Here is a 25,920-nt window from a genome sequence, read left to right as displayed (position 1 = left end):
CAATCCCATTTTGTAAAATAGAATGTTGAGCCAGACCATGATGGGAAACTTGGCCTCCATCAGGCCAAAGTCGGATTGGCTGGCCGGAGCCCTCTCTGGTGCCCAAGCCAGTGAGGCGATGGGCAGGTGCGTGCTGTTCCACTGGGCTTGCCCTTAAAGATGGTTTCTGGCTGAGAGTCAGAAATGACCCCTCAAGGCTCTTTACCTGCAGACACTGAAAGCTCTGGCGGGCGCAGTAACCTGCATGGTCTTCCTCCAGCGATGTCTACCGTCCTGAGACAGGTCTTCATAATACTTCAGTTTGCCTCATTGATGCCATTCAGATCATCCACCTCCTTGCTAACTTAGTGCATTTCAGCTACAGGAAGGTTTGGTGGCAAATGTGGCCACCTACCATTTACTTTCCTGAGGCAGATATTCCAGTTTCACCATTTTTTATTGGATACAAAGCCACAAATTCAGATGCCCATTGGAGTCCTTTTAAATACATACGCTCGGGTACATTCAGCAAAGGGCATCTATGGGCGATGTGGAGCAAAGTGCTGGGATGGTGGTGCCTGGGTGGGGCAGAAAAGTGGGGCCAGGGGAGGCCCCCTGGGGGCTGGAGGTACAGGCACCACTTCAGAAACAAAACCAAAACTTGCTGTCCACCCCTCTGCCTGATGTGTTTAGGGTGAGGAAAGCTCCCCTCTCAGCTCAGGCCCACTGCACCTGGCTGTTCAGGGAAGGCATGGCGTGGGGGCCAGCTGTGGAGGTCCCCGCCAGCAGGGTTACGCAAGCCAGGCCTATTGGCACCAGCCACAAGGCGAGCCTGACCCTGAGCGCTAGGCCCTTGCCAGGGCAGAGCTGAGGCCTGGGCCCCTGCCAGCAGTGGCAGGCGAGGGTTGGACTTGCAGCGGGGAAGCCTGCCTGATTGTCGGGGCAGTCTTGGGACTGGCCAGGGTCCCAAGGGGTTGGGGTCAGACTAGGAGCTGGTTGCCTTAGTTGGCCCTGGTATTCTGATCTTCATCCAATCCTAACTAAACCTTATCCTCAGGCAAGGCTGCAGATGAACACACTTGTCCAGGAATAAATATATACACACACACACGTTACACAGCAGTATATACAGAAACGGGACCTGGGAAAAGGCTGGGTGAGAGAGCACAGCCACCAGTAGGGAGAAGTGCCAGGCCCCTGGGGAAGGGAAGTTCCATCCTCAGGGACTGATGGGTTGGGACAGATCCTAAAGCATGAGTTAACTCCTCCAGGTGCTGGGCCCTGTACCTAGTCCCCAGCTTGTTTTCACCCCAAGCCCACCAGGAATTGGGTCTTTGGCACCAGTAGTCACTCTGGAAAGATCTTCGGCTTAGCACCCAAGAGGGACCAGGCGTGGGCGGCTCCCCACCCACAGCCCAGAGGACCAGAGCCCAGGGCAGGGGCCATGCAGAACCCAGAGACAAAGCATGGAGTCAAGCCTTGCAGCAGCAGGACTTGGGAAGGAGGCTGCCTTCCCTCCCCCAGCCCCACCCCAGCAATTCTTGAAGGACTGGCTCAGACTCCACTCTGCCCTGGTCCCAAGGTGGTCTCCTGGCCTGTAAAAGCCATGGCTCTGGGCGGCCCACTTTGTCTCCCTCAGGGACCCAGATACATCATCTCCTTTGTTCTCCGCCAGTGCTGTGGGGAGGCAGCCTGAATAAAGCACGATGTCCTCCGGACAAACACCCAAGTCTCCCAGGCGCTGGGCTGGCAGGAGGTGGTAAGGACACCAAGTGGCCATCACCCAAGGGGCCTCCACACCGGCTGGGTCCCTGGGAGCAGGGCCTGCCTCGGTTTGCTCGCCCAGATAGCCCTGTTGTGCATCTCATCAGATGTGAGATATGGAAGAGGGCTCCGCGTTCGGTGAGAGATGAGGTGCCCTCACTCAGGGCTCACCCCTCTGAGGAGGGGCACAACTACCATCAAGCTGGTAAGGACCTGTGGAAGCCTGCACACCCAGTTCTCTGGGCAGACACCCAGGCTGGGGCACACAAGCCTGTCAGTCCCAGGTGTGCAGTGGGACACGCTGTGACCCACCTAGGCAGGGGCTTGGACCCATGCACTATGCATCCCCCTCGCTCAGCTGGAAAACAAAGGATGGGGGACTTGGTGGGTTTCTGGAAACAGCCCAACTCATGGAGAGGAAAACTTCCCACCAACAGGTGAGGGGCGTCCTGTTCACCCGGCTGCCCCCTGTGCTGGTGATACTCAGCGCTGCTGGTCAGAAGGGACTTAACCACCACCAGGCCTTTCAGCACCACCTTTCTCTCACTCGAGCTCGCTGCCCGTGCACCCTCACCTTTCCCAGAACTGATGGCAGGCATTCCACCAGGCATCTTCCCAAGGAGATTGCCCAAAGCCTTGTATTCAGGGATGGAGGCTTCCTGGGACAGAAAAAGCCCCTCAGTAGGACAGGCTCAGGCCAAACAAGGCATCCCTTTGTGCTTTGTCCAGGAGACACAGGGAGGGCAACACCTCCGGTCCTAGGGTTGCAGGGAGCAGGGGCTATGGTGGGTGCAGCTGGTAAAGCAGAACAGACACACCCAGGGCAGCCAGGCCAAGTGGACCTCCACCTCCCTTCTGGTCCCAGAACAGAGGAAAGTTGTGCTTCTCCTTCATGACTCCTGGGGACAGAACTGGGAGGTCAGAGCCAACAGAACCAGTTGCTCTGTTCTGGGGTGGGGATGCCACACAGCCAAGGCTTCGTGCAGAACTAGATGGAGATACCGACATGCCACCCTTGGTATTTGGAGTCTTCAAAGGGTAGGGCCAGAACAAGTCACAGGAAGAAAACAACAAAAAGAGCAAGACACAGCTGTGTGGAGAGCCAGGAGAGCTGGATACACTTCTGAGCCTGTGAGGGTCCCAGCTCTGGAGGCCTTTTGCAAGGAAACCCAGGGGTGGGTCTTGATGTCCTGATGCCAGGTTGCAGCAGAAAAGTTGGATTCCTGGAAAGGACTGGGAAACTAGAGGAGCCTGGCCCCAGCCAGAACCTAATGTTTAGGGCTGAGAGCCCATCTTATAGCGAGAGAAGGATACCCTAAGATGGATCCAGACTAATGTTTGAAAGAACTTTCCAAATGGAGGTTGGCAGGACCCACGGCCTTTGTGCCACTGTGGGAGGGCTAAGAGGAAGAACTTGGAGACCTGAGTCTTTACAGCCATAGTGCCAGGACCTGACCCTTTGGGAACCATGCAAGGGTCAGTGAGAGCCTCCATTTGCACTCTAAGCCAGTGATCCTGGTTCAGGCCCCAGCACTGCCCCAGGCAGAACACCCCCCAACATAGCCCCCAGCCCATGGACCAGTGGAGACTGAAGCGGGGGGACAAGTCTGATGTTGGGGCTCCTTCTGGGCCCCAAAGGTGTGGCTCCCCACCAAGGCCACATCTTCCAGCAAGGTAGCCGGACAAGGAAGCAAACTAAACCACCCCTCTTCCGGCCTCCTCCAGGCCCCAGCAGAGGGCAGCCAAGTGATTCCCTCTCACATGACCTTGGGGACCCAAAGGCCATCAGATTCCTGTCCAAGCACCCAGATTAGAAGTATACTTCTTGAGGACAGGAACCGCTTCTCACTGCTGACAGCATTTCCCAGAGCTGGGACCTGGCCCCTCCAGAGGCTCGGGATTGGTGAAGGTATAGAAACATGCGCCTCATAGCTCTGAATTTAGTTCTGGTGTGTCATGGGATATGTGGTGGCTGGGAGGAGTCTTATCTTTTCTACAGCAGTAAAAACTCGAAGTTTTCTCACCCTGGCAATATCCACCCTTGGGAGGCGTGGCCTGGATGTCTCGGGGAGAAGTTCTGAATAGATGTCTTGCCCTTCCAAGCTGACCCCACTACCTCACTGAACCCCCTACTTCCCACTTTCAGCTGACCACATCCCCAAGACCCCTAGGGTTATCCCTGGAGAATATGGACCCAGAGCCCTGGCAGGCTTCCTGAAGGGGATGCCCCGCAGAAGGCTGGGACTGAGCAGGGGGAAGAGAAGAGCCTCTGGGCCAAGTCTGAGCTGTCTGTTGGAGCAACCCCTCTGGTCTGGGGCCTGACAGAGGCTCCCGACCAGGAGGCTGGGCCTCACAAAGGGGAGGCCGGCCCCAACAGCCTGAGCAGCCAAGGAGCCCCTGGTGGTTACTGCAGATCCTCAGGGCGATGACACCAAGTGCTGGTGGAGACTCAGCTCTTCGCTGGCTGTGCCTAGAGGGCTGCTCCAGATGGGGGTGGGGTGGAGGTGGGGGACAGCTGTCCAAGCTCCTGCCCTGGAGAGGCAGCGCTTAGGGTCAGGCCTGCGTCCCACTGTCCCAGCAGGAGGACAGGAGACTAAAACCCCTCTCCCAGAAACCAGGGATAACACCAAGCCTCCAAAAGTCTAGTCCAGATCAGGATCCCTCTGGAGGTCCAAAGAGCGGGGCTGGCGTGGGGCTGGCAGGGGCCCTGCCGCCCCCAACCCGGGTTAGCAGCCTTCCACCTTGATGTGCAGGATCTTAGAGAAGCCGGGCCTCCGCCGTAGGGCCTGTGGACCAAGCCTGAGTTAGTTCCCCTTGGGGCAGACAGGCGGAGCCCTCCCTTCAAACACCCAGGTCACCAGTCCCAGCCGCAGGGTGCCCTGGGGGTCTTGATCAGAGCCAGCTGCTCACCTGGAGCTTTGTTATCATGTCCTCAAACAGCTTCTGGGCCTCAGGACTGCTAGGCTCTTTGAAATAATCGGCAATCCCAATCTGAACCACAATGGACTTGAGGTTCCGGCAGATGCCTAGGAAAAGGTAAGTGAGGTGGGGCCCATGCCTGACCTGGGCAAGAGACCTGTCTTCTCTCCTCTTATCAATTAATGAAATCAGAACATGCTGAGAGGCAGCTGTGTGCTAGGCACTGGGAGCAGACCCGTGCTGCCCCCGGCTCTCCTGGGCAAGGAGAGAAAGAGCGTGAGGTCCCAGAGCACAGGCTGTGGTGGACTCTGGGAGGACGAGTGGATGATAGCCAGCTGTGCAGGGGTTCCAGCAACTTCGCTGGCAGAGGGGACCGTTGTGCTATGGTCTGGGTATGTGGAGATGAATTACAGGAACAGAGAAGCTGAGGTGCAGCTGCTGAGTCTCAGCCAGCCAGAGCACTGGAGGAGTGGAGGCAGGGGGCAGATTAGTTGGGAGCAGAGGGCTTAAGGGACTGGATGTTGCCATGAAGTCAGGGCAGGAGAAGCAAGAAGGTCAGGAGGCTGAGAGGATCTAGAAGTTAAGATTTTGGAGGCCAAGCAGTTAGTTCTGATGGTCAGCCCAGGGCAGGGCCATGAGATTGAAGGGGAGGGAAGAAGAAGATCCTGGCGATGATAAGAAAGTCAAGGAACCTGCAGTGCTCAGGATATGGGGTCCTGCCAGGGGCCAAATGGTCCCCGATGAGGGACTCACTTGGGTGTGTGCAGCTCAAGCTGGGCACCTGCATCCTTAATGAAGGTGGAGGAATCATAGGGAGGGAGTGGGGGCTGGAGGGAGGTAGGGGCCAGCAGAGGCGTGCTGAAGGCTTCACCCTGAGAATTGTCCTGGGGGGCTAACACTCATTATCTCATTAACCTTCCTGCCCATTCAGCTTAGAATTCCACTTAAAAGATGGGGATACAGACTCAAGAGAAGTATAGTGACCTGCCCAAAGTCACATAGCTAATAAGCAGTAAAGACAGAATGGACACATAGGTCAGTAAGCTCCAGAACCCATGTGTTCAGCCCTTGCCCTTGGCTGGAGGCTCACGTGGGGGTAGATGGTAGATGATACTGAACAGCCCATGTCTCCAGCATGGAAAGAGCACAAGGCAACACATGTCCATTTGGCTGAACTAAACCATTCAGGTCAGATGCTGACAGGCCTTCAATGCCACCCTGGCCTCAGAAGGCACCGGTGGCAAAGCCAGGGCTAGAACCCTGGTCAACCTGACCCCAGTGTTGGCGTTTGCTGACCAGGAGCAAGAGGGAGTTGGCTATGCTACCTGCTGACAAGACGTGGTAAGAGTTGACAGTGGCACCCCACCCCTGTTCCCCATCACTCACTGTTGAAATGCAGCAGGGCCTTGGGGGTTACAGGGGTGGCTGTGAGCACCAGCATCTCCAGGCCCTTCAGGCCTTCCCGGCAGACCTCAGCCGCCACCTCCTGGGTGATCTCCGACACATGGTCCAACTCCAGCACCTGCAGCCGCATGCAGTTTCTCGCTAGGAAGAAGGAAGGAGAGGGGAGGGCCTGCTGACAAACACCCAGGTCACTTCCTGCCGCCACCCACGCCATTGCCTGAGCCCCGCTAGGATTTCAGTGATGCACCCACGCCTGCTTCCCATCACCCCCACGCCAGTCCCACGGAGAGACTCACCAAGTGATGCCAGGCCCTGCACCCCACAGCCGGCACCCCCGACCCCCAGAGCCCGGAGGTGGGGCCAACAGCGACCGATCATCTGTAGGCAGCGGTTACTGAATCGCATGGGCTGCTGGCTGGAGAATGGGGTGGAGGGAGGGTCGTCAGGGAGCCCCTGGCTGCATGCTATCCTAAGCCCGCTCCTCGGTCAGGACCCGCCCCACAAGGCGAGGGCCCCACCAACCACCCAACTGTTCAAGTCAGAAACCTGGGATCTTCCCTGACTCCTCCTCCTTCACTTCCCGCCAAGACCTGCAGATTCTGATTCCTCAACAACTCTTCAATCCACAGCTCAGACCACAATCAACATTCACCTGATTATGCAACTAGTCTCCCTGCCAGTTCATCCAGTGGCTGCCCAGAGCCACTCACTCCCACGTTTTCTCAGTCATTCAACAAAATGCTTCTCAAGTCCTGCCATGACTAAGAACAACAGAGCTGGGCCAGAATTCACCTGCAGTGTGGGAGACCTGGGTTCGATCTGTGGGTTGGGAAGACCCCCTGGAGAAGGGAACGGCTACCCACTCCAGTATTCTGGCCTGGAGAATTCCATGGACTGTATAGTCAGTCCATGGGGTCGCAAAGAGTCGGACATGACTGAGCGACTTTCACTCGCTCACTAGGGATATAGTGGTGACATATAGACATGGACCCTGCCTCCAAGAGGCACGCAGTGTAGGGGAAGACAGAGAACATTACCGGTCTGATGTAATCCCATTTGTTAAGATCTATAGTCCCCCAGTGGCTTCCCAGTGCTTTCCTGATAAAATGCAAAAACCTAAATCTCTTAGGCAAGACCTGACCTTGGCCCAGCCTTCCTTTCCAGACTTACTGCTTGTTGGGCCCTGCCCACCACTCACAGCAAACCTGCTACTTCCCTGAACACTTCATCACTTAACAACCCCCAGCTGCTGCCACGCACTCAGTACCAGGGGCACAGAAATGGACATTCACAGCCTCTGCCCCAAGAAACATGAGTCTGGTGTAAACTGAAACATTGAGAAATTATTGTAAAATTGACTAGATAGGGGCTAGGACCAGGTGCAAGAGGAATGGAGACGGGAACACTGACAAATCCTGAGTGTTAGTGATGGGATGCTGGGGACCCACGAGGCGGTGTCATGAGGAGAGAGTCTTGCAGGGCGCGAGCAGGGAGTGAAAAAGCCTGGTAGTTTGAGAATTCCAAGTAGAGCGATGAATGATCTCATACTCTGGATTCTCTGAAAACCAGCTCTTTTGTGTATTATACACTGACCTCCCTAACTGCCTTTCACGTGTCAAAGCTGGCTATCTCAGGCCAGCGTTCCTGAACACTCTGTGGGCTCTGCAGCCTTTAGGCACACATCTCAGCTGAGCCAGCTACAGGCTTAATAAGATCCACAGATCCTTGATACCACTTTTACTCTGCAGTTGAGAAATGAAGGCACGACCGCGTAGCCCAAAGTTACACTGCCCGCAAGCCAGGCCATGATCCCACGTCTGATTCTGAAGCCTAAAGACAGACTGATGAATGTGAATCTCTCACCCCAAACAGCACATGGAAGGGGCCCACATCTGCTGGGTCCTCACCCCAACTCCGGGCCCAGCCCTGCCCATCCCCACCTCGGCCTCGCTCACCAGGGGTGAAGTGGCGCCACCTGGAGGGAGACGATCTCTCTGCAGCCTGCGCCCAGGGCCCAGATGACCTCATGGCCCACTGGGTCTGTGGCGCTTCTGTTGAAAAGACAAAAGCTGGGGCCACCCACTCTGGAGGCCTCTGCTCCTTTCCTTTGGGTCGCAGAGCTCTTGGGTCCTTCTGCCCCAGAGCCCTGGGGGGAGGGGGAAGGTATGCGTATGCAGAGCTCAGGGATCCCTCTGGCCGATCCCTCGCCTCCAGCAATGGGGACCCACCTGTAGGTGACGGCCTGCAGGGCGCGGCAGTAGCAGCTAGCCAGCCACAGCGAACGGTCAGTGAGGATGTTGGGGCAGTGGGAGATGCGCAGGATCAACAGGTTTCCCCCCGCTGCCTTCAGCAGAGACTCCAGGCCTGCCTCCAAGCAGCCCCTGGGGACAGCCAAGAAGTCAGGGCACTGTCTGCAGCCAGATCCTCCTCTGGGAAGCACCCTGACATCACTCTGGGTCCGCAGCCCAGGAGTGGTCCCCCCACCCCCACCGCATGGCCTCACCGGGTACTCCGGGCATACTCCTCTTTGCTCTCCTTCTTGCCCCGCTGCCGAGGCTTCAGGTTCTGCAGTGTCAGCGAGTGGGCCTGGGTGCACCACTGAGCCAGCATTGCCAGGAACTGCAGGGAGAGAGGAGTTATCTGGGCATAATGGGATGTGAGTCTGGTTGGCAGGAGATGGACCAGCCCCAGGATGGGAGGCCTCAGGAGAACATGTCAGGGAGCCAGGTTAAAGCTGGGGTGTGGTAAGGGTTGCAAGGACCAGCCAGACCTTGCAGGGCTAGACTCTGCCAGGGAAAAGATGGGGTCACAGCAAGGGTGACTGGGAGAGCAGGACGGCAGAGAGGGACAGGCACCTTGGAACAGACGCGGGCGTTCTCAAGCAGCACCCGGGTCCAGACGGCAGGGTGGCGGGCCACGAAGCGCCAGTCCCGGCAAACCTCGGCGGCGTGTAGCAGAGTGCGCGTGTCCAGGTAGGTGAAGATGCAGAACAGGGCAGCTCGCATCTTGAGGATCTCAGGGCTGATGACCTCATTGGAGCGGGAGGGGCTTCCCCTCTCAGCTCGCCGACCCCGCCCACTGCCTCCCTCCTGGCGGGCTGCACAATACCACAGGGTCAGAGGTCAGTGGGGGGGTATATAGGTGGGGAGCTGGGGTAGGGCAGGAACTGCAGGAGGAATGGGCATGACAGAACCATGCTGGGGGACCAGAAACTGGGGAGGAGGGACAAAGGGCCTCTGCTTCCCCCTCTTTTGCATTATTATGGCCCTTCCTCAAGTGAACTTTCTTTTTAAGGTCTTATATCATGACATGGTCCAAAGTCATCCCCTAGAGGAGGCAACTGAGTCAAGATTGGAGGAGGGAAAGGGTTTGGATAGAAGCAGTGCATCTGTGAACAGAAGGCAGGTGAGGTTGCCCAGAGCAGTCACCAGGCACAGCCGTGCACCCTGACCTGAGCTTTCTGCCCCCGGACCCACCCACAGACACATGTGGCCTTGTATGGATATGGGAAAGGGCTTGCCCCACTGGCCCCCGGCTTCACTTTGAACTCCCAACTCCTCTCCTATGAATGTCACGTGAATGGATCCCCGTGTCCCAGCAGTTCCTGGCCTAAGCCTGCAGGGCCCTGCACATGTGGGAAGTCTGGGGCAAGGGGAGAGGTGGTGCAGGAGCCCAGGAGATTTACTGCCTCAGCCTTGTGTCCCCTGAGAGCGGTCAGCACCACAGAAACCCGGTCTCTCAGTACCCACCCCCTCAGGACTCACCAGAGAGCCGGCAGCTGCTCACCGGCCCAGCCATAGCAGGCCCAGGGCGGGGGATATCCGAGGGGCCCTCAGCCTCTGACTCGGTGGTTCTGGAGCCCACGTCGGAGACGTCACCTTCCTCCCCTTCCGTGCTGTGTCGACGGGGTCTGCGCTGCCAGTTCTGGATGGCCTGGCGCCGCAGTCCAGAGCTGCGAGGGGGCTGGCCCCGCTCCGAGCCGCCGTTGGCAGCCTGGACCCGCGTGCCTAAGCCCCCGGGGCCGCTGTCCTCGGGGGCCCCCTCTTCTGGCCGAGGCAGCTCCAGACTGTCACTGTCATAACAACCTGAGCTCTGAGATGCAGCTGGGATGCGACTGGAGGCCCTGGGGTGGGGGGTGGACCAGACGGTGAGGAGCAAGGGGTCCTAGGCCTGCCCAAACTCTCCATACCACCTACCACTGGCCAAGGGCAATCCACCCACCCTACTGTCCAAGAGTCCCCTCTGAGTGTGGAAAGGCAGACAGAGGTGACCCAAGGAGGATGGGGGAGGAGGAGAAGCCAAGCCCCAGAAGGGCCAGCAGAGCAGTGGATCTTTCTAGGGGAGGGTGGGCTGTGCGGGACGGGCCAGGCCCGTGGCTTACCCTGTGCTGGGAGAGGAGCCATGCCGGGACACTGCATACTTGCTAGGCATGGCTGGGCCCGCGTGGTGTTCTCGCTGTGGGCCCCCAGAGAGGGAAGGAAAGGCAGGAGGCAGAGGGGGCCAGAGGATGAGAAGGAGTGGGAGAAACAGGGTACAAGATGGAGATAAGAGATGGGGGAGAAGAGAGAGAAAAAGAAAAACAGTTGGGAGAGATGGACAAGTAGACAGACAGCCAGCCCAGAGAAGCAGGCTCACCAGCCCCCTCCCTGTACCCACCACACACCCCAGACCCCGGCTTGTGGCTCCTGGGCTCTCATTTGCAGAGATGGGCAGAGGGGAGCCCCTGCCTGAGGCCTGGGGTTGCTGGATGGTATCTCACTACAGCCTCAGGGAGGGGCTCCCCTATTCCTGGACCCCTGCTTCAGGACTGCAGTCTGCTCATGGGGAAGAGCCAAAGAAGGAAGCATGGAGTATCAGAGGGAGATTCAGGCATGTGTGAGGTGAGGTGGTAGGGGTCAGCTGGGCAGGCAAAGGAGGGAAGGCAGGTGGGCACTCACCGTCCTGCCTGGGGCCCGGGTACTGGGCCCAGCACCAGCTCCCCCACCTCCGCGGCCCAGGCTGGCACTGGGCGTGCTGCCACAGCTGCTGCTGATGACCTGCAGCTGCCGCTCGGCCCGGTCAGCCCGCTCGAGGAGCTCCTCGATGAACTGCTGCAGCCTCAGCTTGGCGCTGGCCTCCCGTGCCGCCGTCTCCTTCAGGAACTGGTCGATCTGCACCACCTCCCTGGGCCCAGAGCAGTCTCTTACCCGAATGCCCTGGCCTGGCTGCCCACCCACCCGCTGGAGGAAACCCTGAGCAGTAGGGAAAGACAAGGGCACAGCTGGCCACAGTGTCTGCTCGTGGTCACATGGGTACACGCAGAGCACACCCAGGAACACTGCCCACACCACAGCGCATACAGAAATGCAAGCATACACCCCTAGTCATACGTTCACACCCCACCAACCCAGACCCAAGCACACAAGCAGACACCCCTGCTCCCCACAGAAGTACTCACGGGCATGTGCAGTCACACACAGCCACCTCCTCCCTCCAGAAGCCCACACATCGCCCAGTAGCCAGCTCCACACACTCATGTACACATATTCATATAACGTTCATCCACAGGCACGCACAGGCTGAGGCACAGTCCTACCAACACATTCAAACACACACACACACACACACACACACACACTTTCAGAAATGCTCTCAGATGCAGAAAAGCACACTTATGGTTGCACCAACCTCCAGGAGTTGCACAGACACACAGCATACTTAAAAGAGTCATGCGAGTATTTACTCTCACATGCATTCACAGTCATTCATGCATCCATTCAACACGTATGGGCACCTTCTAGGTGCCAGGCACCGTTCTAGGTGTTGGGGCTACAGCAGTGAACAAAGCAGAAAAAAATCCCTGCCCCCATGGGGCTTATCACAATAGGGACAAATAACATCTACGTTTGAAGACCAGAGGAATGAGGAGAAGCCCAGCAAAGGCTGAGAGGAAGCCAATAGAGAGAGATGGAAATTCCAGGAGAGTATCTTTAGAAGCCAAGTTAAAAGATTTGTTTCAAGGATCAGCTGTGTCAAATGGCTGCCAAGGGGCCAAATAAGAGGATGAGTTGGCCTTCGTAACATGAAGGTCATTGATGACATGGAGGATAAAGATGTTGGTGGATGCCTGATCAGAGTGGGTTCAAGACAGAAAGTGGGGAAAGAAATCGAAGACAAGTAGAAACAATATTTTCAAGTTTTTCTCTGAGGAGGAGAGAAAAGAATGATACAATAGATAGGAAAAAACCTGAGGAGGGAAAGGAGAAAATTGAGCCTTGTCTTTGGGTTGGCAGAAGAGAAGAGTCTGATGTCACAATCAGGAAACAGCCTTGTCAAGGAGCAAAGAGATGGCCGAGAAAGACATTCACACACATGAACGCGGTCACACAGTCATGGTCTCAAGAGTCCTAGACGCACACCTTCATGCCACTCATGGCCCCACGCGCACCACCATTACATGCCAGTGGCCACAGCGCCCGCGTAATTCGGCCGCACACACAGGCACACTCACGATGGTGGCGGGAACACAGTGACGCCATCACCGACTCTGGCACGTTCGCGGACACACCCACCCACAGGGCCCCGTGGGCCACTCACTGCTGCTTGCGGCTCAGCTCCTGTTCTTTGTGCACCAGGTCCTGCTTGAGCGAGGCCAGCAGCTCCACACTCACGTCCACCTGGCGCGAGAGCTCGGAGGCGCGCTCCTCCAGCTCCTCCTTCTCACGCCCCAGCCGCGCGCTCTCCTGCCGCGCAGTCTCCAGCTCCGCCGCCTTTCGCTCCAGCTCGGCCTGCAGCCGGCCCACCTGGCCTGCGATCTTCTGCTCCACCTCCTCGCTCAGCCGCTCCAGCCGTCGGTCCACCTCCAGCTTCTCCAGCGCCCGGATCTTGAGGCGGGCCAGGCCCTCTTCGTAAGCCACGTCGGCGGGCGAGGGAGACGCGGGCGAGGCGGACGCGGGCCCGGGGCAGGGGCCGGGGCCAGGCCCGGGCGGCGGCGTCGAGCACGCCGAGGAGGCCACGGACTTGCGGGCGAACAGCTCCCCCAGCGGGATCTCGATCTCGCGGAGCGCGTAGCGCGCGGCGGGCACGAGGCCCGGCTCCGCCAGCTCCTCGCAAGGCAGGCCGGCCGGCACCAGGTCGCCGGGAAAGTGGGCGAGGGGCGCGTGGTGGTGATGGTGGTGCAGCAGGTGTGGCGCGGCGGACGACTGCCCGACTGCCTGCTCCTTGCCCTGAAAGGACGTGCTCTCGAAGACCTCGCGCCGGGCGCCCGGCACGGCCAGCAGGGCGGCGGGCTCGGGCGCCAGCGGGAAGGCCGCCGCGGCGCCGTCGCAGATGCTGTTGGTCTTGGAGAGAATGTAGAGCGTCTCGTACGTGTGGCTGTACTCCAGGTGCGCGCGCAGCGACGACAGGCTCCGGAAGCGCTTGTGCTCCCCGCAGCGCGGGCAGCGGTAGGGCAGGTCCAGCGAGGCCATGGCCCCGCTGCCCCCGTGGCGCCCGGGCTCCACCGCGGCCGCCCTGGAGGTCAGCCGGGCGCGCTCATGGGGGGACGCGGGCGAGCCCCCCTGAGGGGTCAGGCAGGCTCAGGGCGCTGGCAGCCAGGGGCAAGGAGGCTAGAAGAGAGGGGAGCAAGCCTTAGGAGGGTGGTATCCCTCCCCATCTCCAACCTGTATCCGCCACCCTTGACAAAACTGACTTCCCCGGAAAACACGTGCTCACAAGAGAGGGGCCAGGAGACCAATGGCCAGACCTCCCAGAGGAGACTGGCCTGCTCCAGTACCTGTGCATGTATGAGAGTGAGAAAGAATGAGAATTCTCTAAGGGGGAGGGGGGAAGGCATTAGTTTTATTTATAATAGTAACAACCTGGACATAACCGAAGTGCCCATCACTAGTAGAATGGATAAATCGTGTTATATTCATAATGGGATGTTACCCAGCAATAAGAAGGAACGGTTGGTACATGGAACATGGATGAAGCCATTTAATATCATGCTGCATGACAGAAGCCAGACTAGAGTGCATACTGTTGGATTCCATACACATGGAGAACAGACTAACCTGATGAGGACAGAAGTCAGAACAGAGGTTACCTCTGGGACTCATATGGACTAGAAAGGGGCAGGAGGTAACTTTATGTGATGCTGAAAATGTTCTTTATCTTGATATGAGTGGTGGCTATACAGGTATAAAGTTATACAGTGTATGCACACGTACATTTAAGTTTAGTGTACTGTATGTACCAGCTGTATGTATATCTCAAAAAAAAGAAATGCTTATTTCCATGTCTTGCAACCACACTCATCAAACCAGCGGGACTACTGGTACCATGCTGCAGTGACCAAGATGCCACCTCGCTTAATGATACTGATGTGAACATGTCACTCTTTCTGTGCCTGCTTCTGTCCCACTGTCTCTCATCCCTGCTCTGCCCTTTGCTCCAAGGGCCATGATATTTGTCTTCTCCAGGTTCCTTCTGGCACAAGTCACCGCCCTTCCTGGCACCCCACTCCTGGCCACCCTCAGCTCCTGCTGTCCGTCCTGCCTCGTCTCTCGCTTCTGGTCACCCTTCCCCTTCCTCGTGGGCGCTCTACCCTGTAACTGGCCTTCAATCTCCTCGGCTGTCACTGTGCCCTTCCAAGTCACAGGCCATCTGCTGATCAGACAATGTAGTTGTCGTCAAGTATCTTCACCTACTTGGTCTCTTGGATGATACCACTGACTGCTCCATGTTGGCAGGCTGCCGTGCAGCTGCCCTGTTTGGGCTCTCTAACATTTTCTTCTTGCTGTGTTCCTAACCGTCCTGTCTTCTGATGGGAGGCGTGCCTTCACACCCCTTTTGCCTCTATCTGGTTCACTCCCACAGTCTGGCTCACTCATATCTTTAAGCCTTTACTTTCAGCTCCAACTCTCCATCCTGACCTACTCTTAAGTTCCATTTGCCTTCTGGCTTTAGACCTGGGTGTATGAATGGATGCCTGTTCTCTATGCCAGCCCAGCTCCCAGTCCTCCTGACAACAGCACCCTGCCTTGACATTGGGGAACCATCCTTTCTTCCCCACTTTCTCAGTCCATGTGGTCTGAGTGGGAGCGGATGGTTCCCCCAGGGGTCAGAATGTGATTTAGGCCTGGCCAATCAGAGTCCTGAGATGGGCACAGATCACCTAACTTGAGTCAGTGAGTCATTTCTCCAGGACTTCTCTGGCATTACTGGGGAAAGCATCCTCTTTGGGCTCAGGTTTCTAAGCGCAGGGGCGGGCCAGGCTGTGAGGGCCATCTTTGTCTCCTTTGGGAGGAACCACCTGGGAATTAAGCCAATACAGAGAGGTAGAACTGAGACGGAGAAAGAGCGATTCCTCACACAGTTTGAGGTCCTGGTCTGTTCAGTTAGGTCAGCCAGTCAATTCCCTTTTCTGCTTTAGCCAGTCTGTACCAGGAAAAAGTCCAAACTCAGAAATTAGCTTCAGAAGTCAAATTTTTTTGAAAGAAGGAATTGGCTGAACTAAACAGGATAGTGCCACTTCCCCTGTCTGCTACACAGCAGCAAAGCAGCTGACTAAACTCTCCCACTGCCTCTAGAGGTGAGCTAGAACTTTAGGGGACCTGTAGAAAAATGTCCAACAAAAGATACTTTGGCTGAAAGGGGCTCATCTGAAAGCAGAAAGGAAGAAAACGCTGCTTTGCCCAGAGAGGCCCTTTCTGCCTGAGGCCAGTAATTCAATAGGGCTGAGAGTCAGATAATTAAGAGCCAGTTCTCTGCTGCTAGCTAAAGTCAGCTCAAGCAAAGACAGACAGGCTGGAAACACAGAGGGAGACACACCTGGAGCCTGACAGGCTCTTGACTCCTCAGGCCCTCTTGAAATCCTCCTAGCTCAACAGAGGCCACCGCGGCTTCCATTACAAGCAGGCTTCCAGTGGGTTGCAGCTTGAGGGAGAAGGGGCAGAGAGCTCTGCCTCTCACCACAGACTAGGAGTTGCATTGCCCTGCGGCAGAGCCCTACAAGAGCCACAGAACCATGGGCTCCTGGGACAAGCAGAGCACCAAGATCTGTTGCTAAGAGACAACTCCTCCTCCTCCCCCAACACCATCACCAGGGACTTGATTCAAGAATTATAACTTTCAATGAGGTCTCTGGTTTGGTTAATAGCTCTGGGGATGGCTGAATGCAGACTGACTGAGAGCTTTCTAATGATTAAAGGGATTGTATTGCCAGGAAACCCCCACAAACCTGGAAAACAAAGGCCAAGGATTACTCAACCCCTGAAGTGTTCCTGCCCCCAAATTTGTACCAATGGGAGGTGACCCCTCAAAGCCCCTTGTGCACGTGGCCACAAAGCATGAAGGATAACGGAGGCTCTCAAGACAGCAGAAGCAGAGCAGCTGCTAGGTGGGCCAGGGCACCTTGTCCACACTGACTGGTCAAGCTTGTGGTCCGGGCTATGGACCTGTGATCCTGGAGTGTTCTCCCTCCCCTCCCCCCTTCAACTGGAAAGGTTTTACTATTTCAGCTATCCGACTTTTCCTCCATTGTTGTAGTTTGGCCATAAATTGAAAGACCAGGAAGGACTAGCTCAACACCATAAGAGACAAGACTTGCGTTGGGGCTGGACGTAGTAAGTGGGGGAGAACTGGGAGCCTTTCCTTTCAGAGATGGGACAAGCGTGTTTTAAGTTTTGCGAGGGCTAACTGCATTATGATAAAACAGAAAATTTTTATATGAGAAGGGGGATCTGTTTAGATCTTGGACAGAGGTGGAAGGGAATGGACATTTGTTGGTTTTGCTGCTCAACTCCAGTCCCCCTTGGTAGGTGCACACCCCAGTTTTCCCTTGGAGAACCATTCTCTCCTCTCTGAGTCAATGTTGTTTGGCTGACCTCCATGAGCTTTGCCAGGGGAGCTCATATGACCCTGGCCTTTTCATCAGTCACAGCTGTCACTTAGTCTTGGGGAAGTTTCCTAGGCCAGGCCAAGACAGCCCTTCCAGGATCTGTGCAAAACCAGCAGGATGTGAGGCTGGAGCTGCTGGTGGCCCTTTCTGCCCTCTCTTTGGGAAAGGTGAAGAAAAAGACTCTTTATGACTCCCCTGAGCCACAGAGCCAGATGTGCCGAAAACTTTAACCCAGGACTTGTCAATTGTGTGAGGCAGCAAATTTTTTTTTGTAGATTAAACAATTTGAATTGGTTGCTAGGAATGAGGCTCTAGAATAACACAATGACCCACAGTGTCAAAAGACTAACCTTGGACTTCCCCTGACACACTCCCCAGCATCCTTGTTTCCCTCAACAGTGCCACCCACAGTCCTGGCCATCTCACTTTTGCTCCCTGCTAATCATCAAGACTGGCTGATTTTTCCTTTGAATGCTCTCAACACAACTGTTCTCTTCTACTTCATGCTCCCCCCACCCCTGAAAGTCCCTGAGGTCCAGTCTTGGGTCTCACAGCTCTCTAGCATCCTATATAAGGTACCACCAGATGCCTCTGATATGAGATAACTCCTGTTGACGATCCTTCAGTGGTGCCCATCGTCTGTCAGCTGCAGCCAAATTCCACAGCTTCATGCTTTGGCTTCGATGTAGTCTTGCCAGTTTGAAAAATGGCCTGGCTATTTCACTTGCATTTTTTTGGATTACTAATGGCTGGACATTTTTTTCCACAATTTATCAGTCATTTATATCTCTTTGGTAACTTGACTATGTACTACTTTGCTCATTTTTGTACTGAAGGTTCATCTTTGCTTACTGATTTGCAAAGGCTTTTTATAATATTGATCTTTTGTCATTTATATACTGCAAATATTTTTCTCATGTGTTGACTGGCTTTTACTTTTGTTTATAATCTTTACTGACATGCTAAAGCTTTAAAGTTTGCATGAGTAAAAGCTTTAAAGTTTGCATGAGTAAAATCTTTAGGATTTCTCATTTGGTTGTCATTCTTAGGAAGTCCATCCCTACCCAAGGATTATATAAACAGTTATATTATGTTTTCTTTTAGTACTTTATGGTCTCCCTTTTTTTTTCAGTTGCTCAGTCATGTCCGACTCTTTGCAACCCCATGGACTGTAGCCTGCCACGCTCCTCTGTCCATGGAATTCTCCAGGCAAGAATCTTTTGTGGATAGCCATTCCCTTCTGCAGGGGATCTTCCTGACCCAGGAATCAAAGCCTGGTCTCCTGCATTGCAGGCAGATTCTTTACCATCTGAGCCACTAGGGAAGCCCCTGGTCTTTTTTTGAAGTCCAGAATGTTTTTAAAATTAAGGGCTTTAAACAAACAACCATAATACTATAAATACAATGACTGGTAGCATTCAAATACTTCAGGATCTGTGGTTTCCTTTCATACAAAGGAGTTTTCATCCATCTAGAAAATTTTGATATACATAGTGAGACAGGGATTAAAAAACTTTTTGTTATGGACATTTTCACACATATCCCAAAATAAAGAGAATATGATGATAAGTCTTATGTACTCATCATCTAGCTTCAGAAATTATCAGCTGATGGCCAGTTTTGTTCATCTGTACACTGTTCTCTGACTTTACACCTCTTCCATCTCCACTGGATAATTTTGAGCAAATCCAAGTTATTGTATTATTTCATCTAAAAGTACCTTAGTATGTATAAGACAACTTAAAACTTCTTTTAAAAACTAAATATTAGTCACTTATTATCACAATATTATTGTCTTTTTATGTCTATTAAAACTCAAAAAAGGAGCCTTGAGAGGTAATCCAAAAGATGGTTCTCTGAAAAGACCAACAAAGTAAATATTCCTCTGGCAAATCTATTCACAGAGAAAAGGAAGGGAAACAAGTGCTATAGCAAAAAGAAGGATATAAACACTGACACAGAGAAGATTTTTTTTAATTACTGAAGTGCTATCAGGTACAACTCCTGGCCCAAATTTATGAAAATCTGGATTAACTGAATACTTTTCTAGGAAAATATAAATGATCAAAATTGACTCAGGAAGAAATTTTAAAAACCTGACTAGACTAATGGTTATAGATAAAACTGCAGAAGTTGGCAAAGTGATCAGGGATATATTATAAGGAGAATGTGGTTCACACACACAACTGTTCAGGAACAGGGTTATTCTTCATGCACGTTCAGTCCAGTGTCTGAGCACCTGTGTTTGCCTGTCTGTCCCAGCTAAGTGCTGGTCCTTCCTGTGGGGGAATCTGGCCTACACAGCACCTTGCTAGCCAGGCTTCTTGAAGATCAGGGGTAATCCTGGGGGCACAGGCCTGAGTATGGAGGTGCAAGCTAGAGGAAGAACGGGGTCTCTGGAATCCATGGTCTTCACCCGAGGCCCGCCCACCCCACAGTTTCCCTCCATCTCCTGGAGCTGAGAAATGACTAAAAATCATTCTTAGGAATATTTCTGCCTAGATTTTACCTACCTCCTCTGCATAAACATGAAGCTTTGCCTGAACACAAGCAAGATGTTGGAGGGAGGAGAGGAGAGAAGAGCAAAACAGAAATGTGGTCCATTCAAATTCCATCACAGTCCTATACTGTGGTCACCTGGACAGAACTGTCAGAGATTTTCCTTTGTATTCTAGTCTCCCCAAACCAGCAACCTCTGCAGACCTAAGACCTGCCTCCTTTTTCAGCCTGGCCCCGTCTCTTCACCATCCTCAGGACCTGTTATCTCCTTCCCCCATCTCAAACGTCTATCTCAAGTCTACTTTTAAGTCCAACCCAAGGTTCTCTTTGAGTAGAAGACTCAATCTAATCTAATCTGGTATTAGCTGTTTGTTTTTTTTTTTAATGGCTTTCCCGTGTGTGCGTTTCATCTCCTCAAATAAGACCAACCATCTCAAAATGTGTCTTCTTTGGCTCTTGCCCACTGCCACACTTTCACACGTTGACTCTGCCAGAAACACTGATAATCTTGCCTTTCCATGGCTTCCACTACCACGGGGTCACTGAGAGTTCCTGCAGTGAACACTATTATTTTTATCTGCTTAGCAAGTCTTCTTCATCTTCTATTAATAGCAACATCTCATCTTCTTTTGGGTGAGCTTCCCCTTCCTACTCCAAGGTGGAATTCTGACGGGGCTGCCAATCCCAGTAGGCTGGTCCCAGACCTGACCAATCATAGTACTTAATCTTGGACATGGTGGTCCCTCAGGCTGAGCCAGCCGAACTCTTCTCTGGGAATTTATATGAAAGACTAAAGAGATCTCCTTTAGTCTTATATGAAAGACTAAAGTCTCTCTGGGATCACATGCTAAGGATGATGAAGCTGTCTATGGCCCTGTGCAACTTCCACCCATCACAAGGAGAAAACTCATGTATGGTGGGGAAAAAAATGTGGCAACACTCAGAGGGAAGTCGAGTCCAGAGTTAGAGTCCTCACCCATTTTTGAGAATCTGTGTACAGTTATGTCCAAGACCCACTCATCCCTCTTTTTTCCAGTTATATGCATTAGTACATATCCTTTTTTGCTTAAAATAATTTGGGTTGGGTTAGATTTCTGTCACTTGCAATCAAAAGTCTTAACTAATACTCGTATAAATCTTTATTTCTAACCTAGAATTCTCTCCTAAACACCATTCCAACATGAATTCATTCAACATTCATTTACTGAGTACCTACCATGAACCACACCAGGTGCTATGCTGGGGATGTTGAGGACCCACAAACCTACAAGATCCAATCCTTGCCTTCAAGCAGCCTGTAATCTGGGACAGACTAAGGCATTGGATGGTGCAGTCATGAGATAAAGGCTATGCAGGAGATGGGCAAAGAAGTAGAAGCTCCTCTACACTAAGCTTGAGGAGTTTGGGGGTTGGGGAACCCCTGGGAGGAAAATGTAAGCTCCGCAAGCGTAGAGACATTATCTTTCTCGATCACTGCTATTGCCCAGCAGTGAACAACAGTGCCCACTAAGTGCTCAGGAAATGTTCATGGAATAAAGGGAAGGCGTGCATGCATGCTCTGTAGCCTCCTGGTCTCTCTTCTGTCTGTGGGATTTTCCAGGCAAGAATACTGGAGTGGGTTGCCATTTCCTCCTCCAGGGGATCCTCCTGACCAGGGATTGAACCTGTGTCTCCAGCATCTCCTCCACTGGCAGGCAGATTCTTTACCACTGAGCCAGCTGGGAAGCCCAAGGGGAAGGCAAAGGCTTAACTAGATGTAGTTGAGAGAATGGCCTACAGAGGGCCAGGGTCAGGAAGAAGGTTCTAGGGACACAACACAGAAACTGTTAGCCAAGGCAGGAGGAGTGTAGATTGTGCGAAGGCTGGATCTGGGAGCAATTTAGAAAGCTTGGCGACAGAGTGACTGTAGTGAGTATGAAAGGCGGGAGTCAAGGGTCAGGCTCAGGTTTGGGGTTTGAGGATCTATGTCGATGGGGATGAGGTTCAGTAAAGAGAGCAAATGAGTGCAGGCCGGTTTGCGGGGAGAGTGAGTTTGGTTATAGATTCCATGACTTTGAGGTTCCAGTGGGCCTTAGAAACATCTGATACATAGTTTTCAATATGGAGCTGAAAATATAGTTTTAGCAATTTAAGCTTAAAAACAAAAGTGGATGAACAGGACCAGGGAGAGGGTCAGAGAGAGGGGAGCAAAGAGGAAAAGGTGGATCCTCAGAGAGGCAGAGGCAGCGGAAGAGCCGAGAAGTTCCTAAGAACCCACAGCAACAATGGGAATTCTGGCAGGAAACCTTAGCGGGGAGAGGACATCATGGATGGAAGGATTATAGAAGACTGTAAACAACAGGAGTTGACAACTCAGGTCAGAGCAGAGGTGGGAAAGGTCCACTGGTGACTTCAGAGAGGGCCACTCTGATGAGCCTGGCTGCTGTGGGTTAAGGAGGGGATGAGGTGAGGATGTGAGTAGACAGTGAGTGGATACAGAAAGCCCAGCTGTGAAGGGGAGGAGGCTGCATGGGAAAATGACAGACTGTACTGAAGACGAAAAACACCTGAACATATTTAAATGCTTCTTAGAGATAACCTAATTTTAATCTATACCATCACTTCCGCTGGCCTGGAGTTATACATGCCTCAGACCTGTAATTTATAGCAATTCTTTTTTTTTTTTTAACTGCTTCTAGAAGCAGCAGAAAGCAGAGAGGATGAAATGGATGATATTTTAGTGTAGGCAGCTGAGTGCTTAATATGGCTAATAGTGAACTCATACCACAGTACTCACACTGAAACCTGCTTCTTCCTCCTGCTTCCCATCTTGACCAACACGCTCACTGTCTACTCAGCACCTGTGTGCAACCCCAAGGCATCCCTGAATTCTCAAGAGTCCCCCTCAGATCTCGTCAGTTACTGATTTTTGTCAACACTATCTTCTAAGTATTTGCCTCTATTTGTTGCTCTTCCTTTAGCCAAGGCCCCAGATCGCCTATCCCCCTCTATCTGGACGCTGATACCATTTCTAACTGGAGTCTCTAACTCCTCCAGCTTTGAATTCTCATGGTTTCTCAAGAAGAGAGGCAGTCATGTCATTCTTTTTCTAGTAAAGACATGTCTAAAGGCAGGCCATCTTCTGAGAGGTAAAGGCTACCCTGCCTTGCCTGCCCTCAAAGCTGGCTGGAATCTGACCACCACTCAGCTTGTCAGCCCCAGCTTATGCTTAGTGAGCCTTGTGGGGCTTAGCTTCACTGAGAAGTGCCGTGTGATGTTATATGCTTGCGTCTTGGTTCATGCTGGTCCCTCTTTCCGGGACTCCCTCCACTAACTGGTGAATTCTGCAGGCCCAGCTCAGATGCTACTCTTTCCATGAAGCCTTCTACCCCCTCCTCCAGCTCAAGTCACATCATAACATGAATCACTCCTCACCATAGCTCTTCGCACAGGTGTGAACACATGGTAACATCGCATAGTGGATGGTCATGGACTTGTTCGCACGGCTGATCCTATTCTTCACATAGATTTGGAGGGCAGGGGCAATACAACTGACTCATCCTCACACCTTCCACAAACAGAACAGACATCAGTATATTCTTAGAGGAATCACAATGAATAATGGAGGATGAACAGATTGATTTACATAACCAAAGTGATTTCCACCACTCATCATCATGGAATGGGTGAATTTGGCTACAATTTAAATCAACCCAAGAATCCCCTTGAGTAACATATTCTTCCCTGGCTCTGCAAGTCACCGCTGGGAGGTCAGACCTTGATGTGTCTTCTCCACACCATTGCTCTAGCAGAGTTCCAAGGTTTAGGACTTGCCTGCTTCATTCTATTTTATCCACCCAACAAAAAGATGTCAAATACAAGGCCCATGCCAGGCACTGAGGATACAAAGATGACTAAGACAGCAATGCTGTCAAAGTGCTTGTAGTCTAACAATCAAAACAGTGAACATTCACCTACTAATTATTCTGGTGAGATAACATGGTTTTCATTTAGTGCTCAAGACAGCGCTGCCAAGTACATAGTATCATCATTTTAGGATGAGGAAATTGAGGCTCAGAGCATCCAGATCATGTGTCCAAGACTAGTAAGTGACTGTTACAAACCGCTGCTTTGGTGGCACCCAGTGAGCCATGCCTCCCAGTATCCTTGCCCTTACGTGGTCCTCTCCCACACTGACTCAGAGCTTGGCTATGTGACTTTGGCTGGTGGGACATTAATCAAGCCTGATGCAAGCAGGGTTTGATAAGCAGTTGCTCAGAGTTTATCCTCTTGGAATAACTTCCCCTGGGGACCCAGCTGCATGTAGTTGCTCAGAGTTTATCCTCTTGGAATAACTTCCCCTGGGGACCCAGCTGCATGTAGAAAACTTGGGCTTGACCTGGGTGATTAGATGCCGTGTGTAGAGAGGCACTGTAGGATGAAAGGCCACCTTTCCAGCCAGTCTCTGAACTGTATGCACCTGAGAAGAGCTAAGTGAACCCATAGTCACAGCCAGCCCACAGACCATCATAAATAATAAATCAGTATTATTTTTAAGCCACTGTATGCTGGGGAGGTTTGTTATACACCAGAGAATAACTGAAACAGTGACAAGCTAGGATTTGAACCCTGCACTATCTGACTGACTTCAAAACCACACTCTTAAATTTCAACACTGTGTTCCTTCTGGTTGGGAGTGGCATGTCATACCAATACTATAATATTTATAGGTCGGCCCATGGTAGCACTCAATATGTTTATTGTCGAATGAATGAATGAAGGGTGTGGTGGGCCAGCAGAGAGATAGGAAAGTCCACGGACTTCAAAGGCAAGATGGCAGTGACCTTTCCACAGCCATGTTCCTCTTTCCCACTACAATTATTCCAAGAACAAATATCCCCTAAATCTAGAAATAAGTATGTGGGCGTCACCAAACTCCCTCTGTCTGTCTCTTTCTCTGTTAAATTCAAATCAGGTAAAATTGAGAATTTCAAAGAGTTTGGTTTTGATGGTCATTCCCTTTTGCCCCCAACTCTCCACCAAGCCCCTGGCATCTTTTCCCTCCTATGTTGCCTTCTAGGCCCAAAAGCTCTTTCTCCCACTTTCCATATAAAATCCACATGCAGGAAAGCAGAGTGGTGGAAATGACAGAAATGAGGAAGGAAGACTTGAATATTAGTAGATGGCATTATAGGCCAAAGACATGATGCTCCAAGCTCGGTGCTTCCAGGAGCCGTCTGCCAGCAGGTGGAGGAAGGGGAGAATGGGGAGGCAACTGGAGGTGTCCCTGTGGCTGGAGAATAAAGGACTGCCCCCTGAGTCCCCCAAGAAGGCAGAGGCTCTGGCTGTCTCCACCTGGGGCTGTGGCCCAACATCTGCCCCTCCCAGAGTAGTTCCTGTCACCTGGAAAAGACCCACGGGGTCACTGCATCCAGTCCTCTGCTTCTTGGTAGCTCTGACACTGCCTTTTCCATTCTAAGCTCCCCCTCACTCTCAGGCTCCTGCAAGCATGCACACACCTCCCAAGGTCACACACACATGGCTCCAGCACCGGGATCCCACACCCAGAAAACCACCTGGGCCCCTCACTGCAGACTCAACTAAGGAGAGAGCAGGCCCCACTCCTATGCACAGGCAGAGGATGGCAAGCGCTTACAGGCACCGTGGCACACACTGACATGCAAAGCAATGCAGTGGGGCACACATATCCAGATCACTGTGGGCACAGTCACCGGCAGAAGCACTAGGATGTGAGGAAACATGCGTGCACACGCATGCACACCTCTAAACCATCACACGTGCACACAAACCCTCCCACCCTCAGACACCCGCACAGGTGCCCAGCCAGGCCTCAACACCAAGCCCCTCCCCCACCCCTTTGCAGAAGTAGGTGGAAAGGGCTGGGGTTTGAGGGCGCTCTTTCTCCTCCCTCCCTCGGGTCCCTGCTCTCCAAGGTCCAGAGTCCCGGTGGGTTTTGAAGGCCGCCCCGCCCCCCAACCTGGCTTGAGGAACGAATGGCGAGAGGGGGGATGGGAAGCCTGGTCTCGAATCGTTCTGATTTTAAGTCCTTATATTAACCCCTTCTTTGCCTCTGGCCTGCTCCAATCCCCCGCGGTCGGGGAGCCTCCCGGGCCTCCAGAGGGCTGTGGGGGAGAAGCAAGGGGAGGAGGCAGCGGCTGGGGTCCTCCCTGCCTTCTCTCCAGGAGCGGTCCCGCAGCGCGCCCGCGACTCGCCCTTACCTCCTCCACCCCGCGACGAGGCCAGGCCCCGCGGCCCTCTGCTGGGGGTGCAGAGGCAGCCCCCGCGTGCCCGGGCCAGATGCAGGGCCGCCTCGGGGCCTCGGATCTCGCTCCCCTCCGCAGCCTCGGGTGGCCGCCGCGGCTGGCGCCCCCGCCTCCCTATCGGGGCGGGGGCGGCCAAGCCTCCCAGCCAGTCGCAGCGGGAGGGGCACACAAACAGGGTGGGGGAAGGATGGAGGAGGGAGGAGGGGGCGCGCGGCCGGAGGAAAGGAAAGG

At 53.4% G+C, this 25,920-nt stretch overlaps 1 protein-coding gene across 1 annotated transcript; it reads right to left on the bottom strand.

Moving 5' to 3' along the window:
- FBXO41 (F-box protein 41) lies at positions 418-25,920 on the bottom strand. The gene is made up of 13 exons (XM_018055040.1): positions 25,645-25,920; positions 12,643-13,652; positions 11,004-11,229; positions 10,448-10,521; positions 9,831-10,189; positions 8,922-9,163; positions 8,570-8,685; positions 8,295-8,447; positions 8,022-8,117; positions 6,363-6,481; positions 6,049-6,207; positions 4,654-4,769; positions 418-4,529 (listed from the first exon to the last, which is right to left on the bottom strand). Exons 2-13 carry the CDS (start codon positions 13,512-13,514, stop codon positions 4,470-4,472), a joined length of 2,592 nt encoding a protein of 863 aa, XP_017910529.1. The 5' UTR covers positions 13,515-13,652; positions 25,645-25,920; the 3' UTR covers positions 418-4,469.

Source organism: Capra hircus, chromosome 11 (assembly GCF_001704415.2).
Source record: "Capra hircus breed San Clemente chromosome 11, ASM170441v1, whole genome shotgun sequence".
NCBI classification, from domain to species: domain Eukaryota; kingdom Metazoa; phylum Chordata; class Mammalia; order Artiodactyla; family Bovidae; genus Capra; species Capra hircus.
Note: the sequence above shows the minus strand (reverse complement) of the source record. Positions and strands in the feature narration are given on the sequence as shown.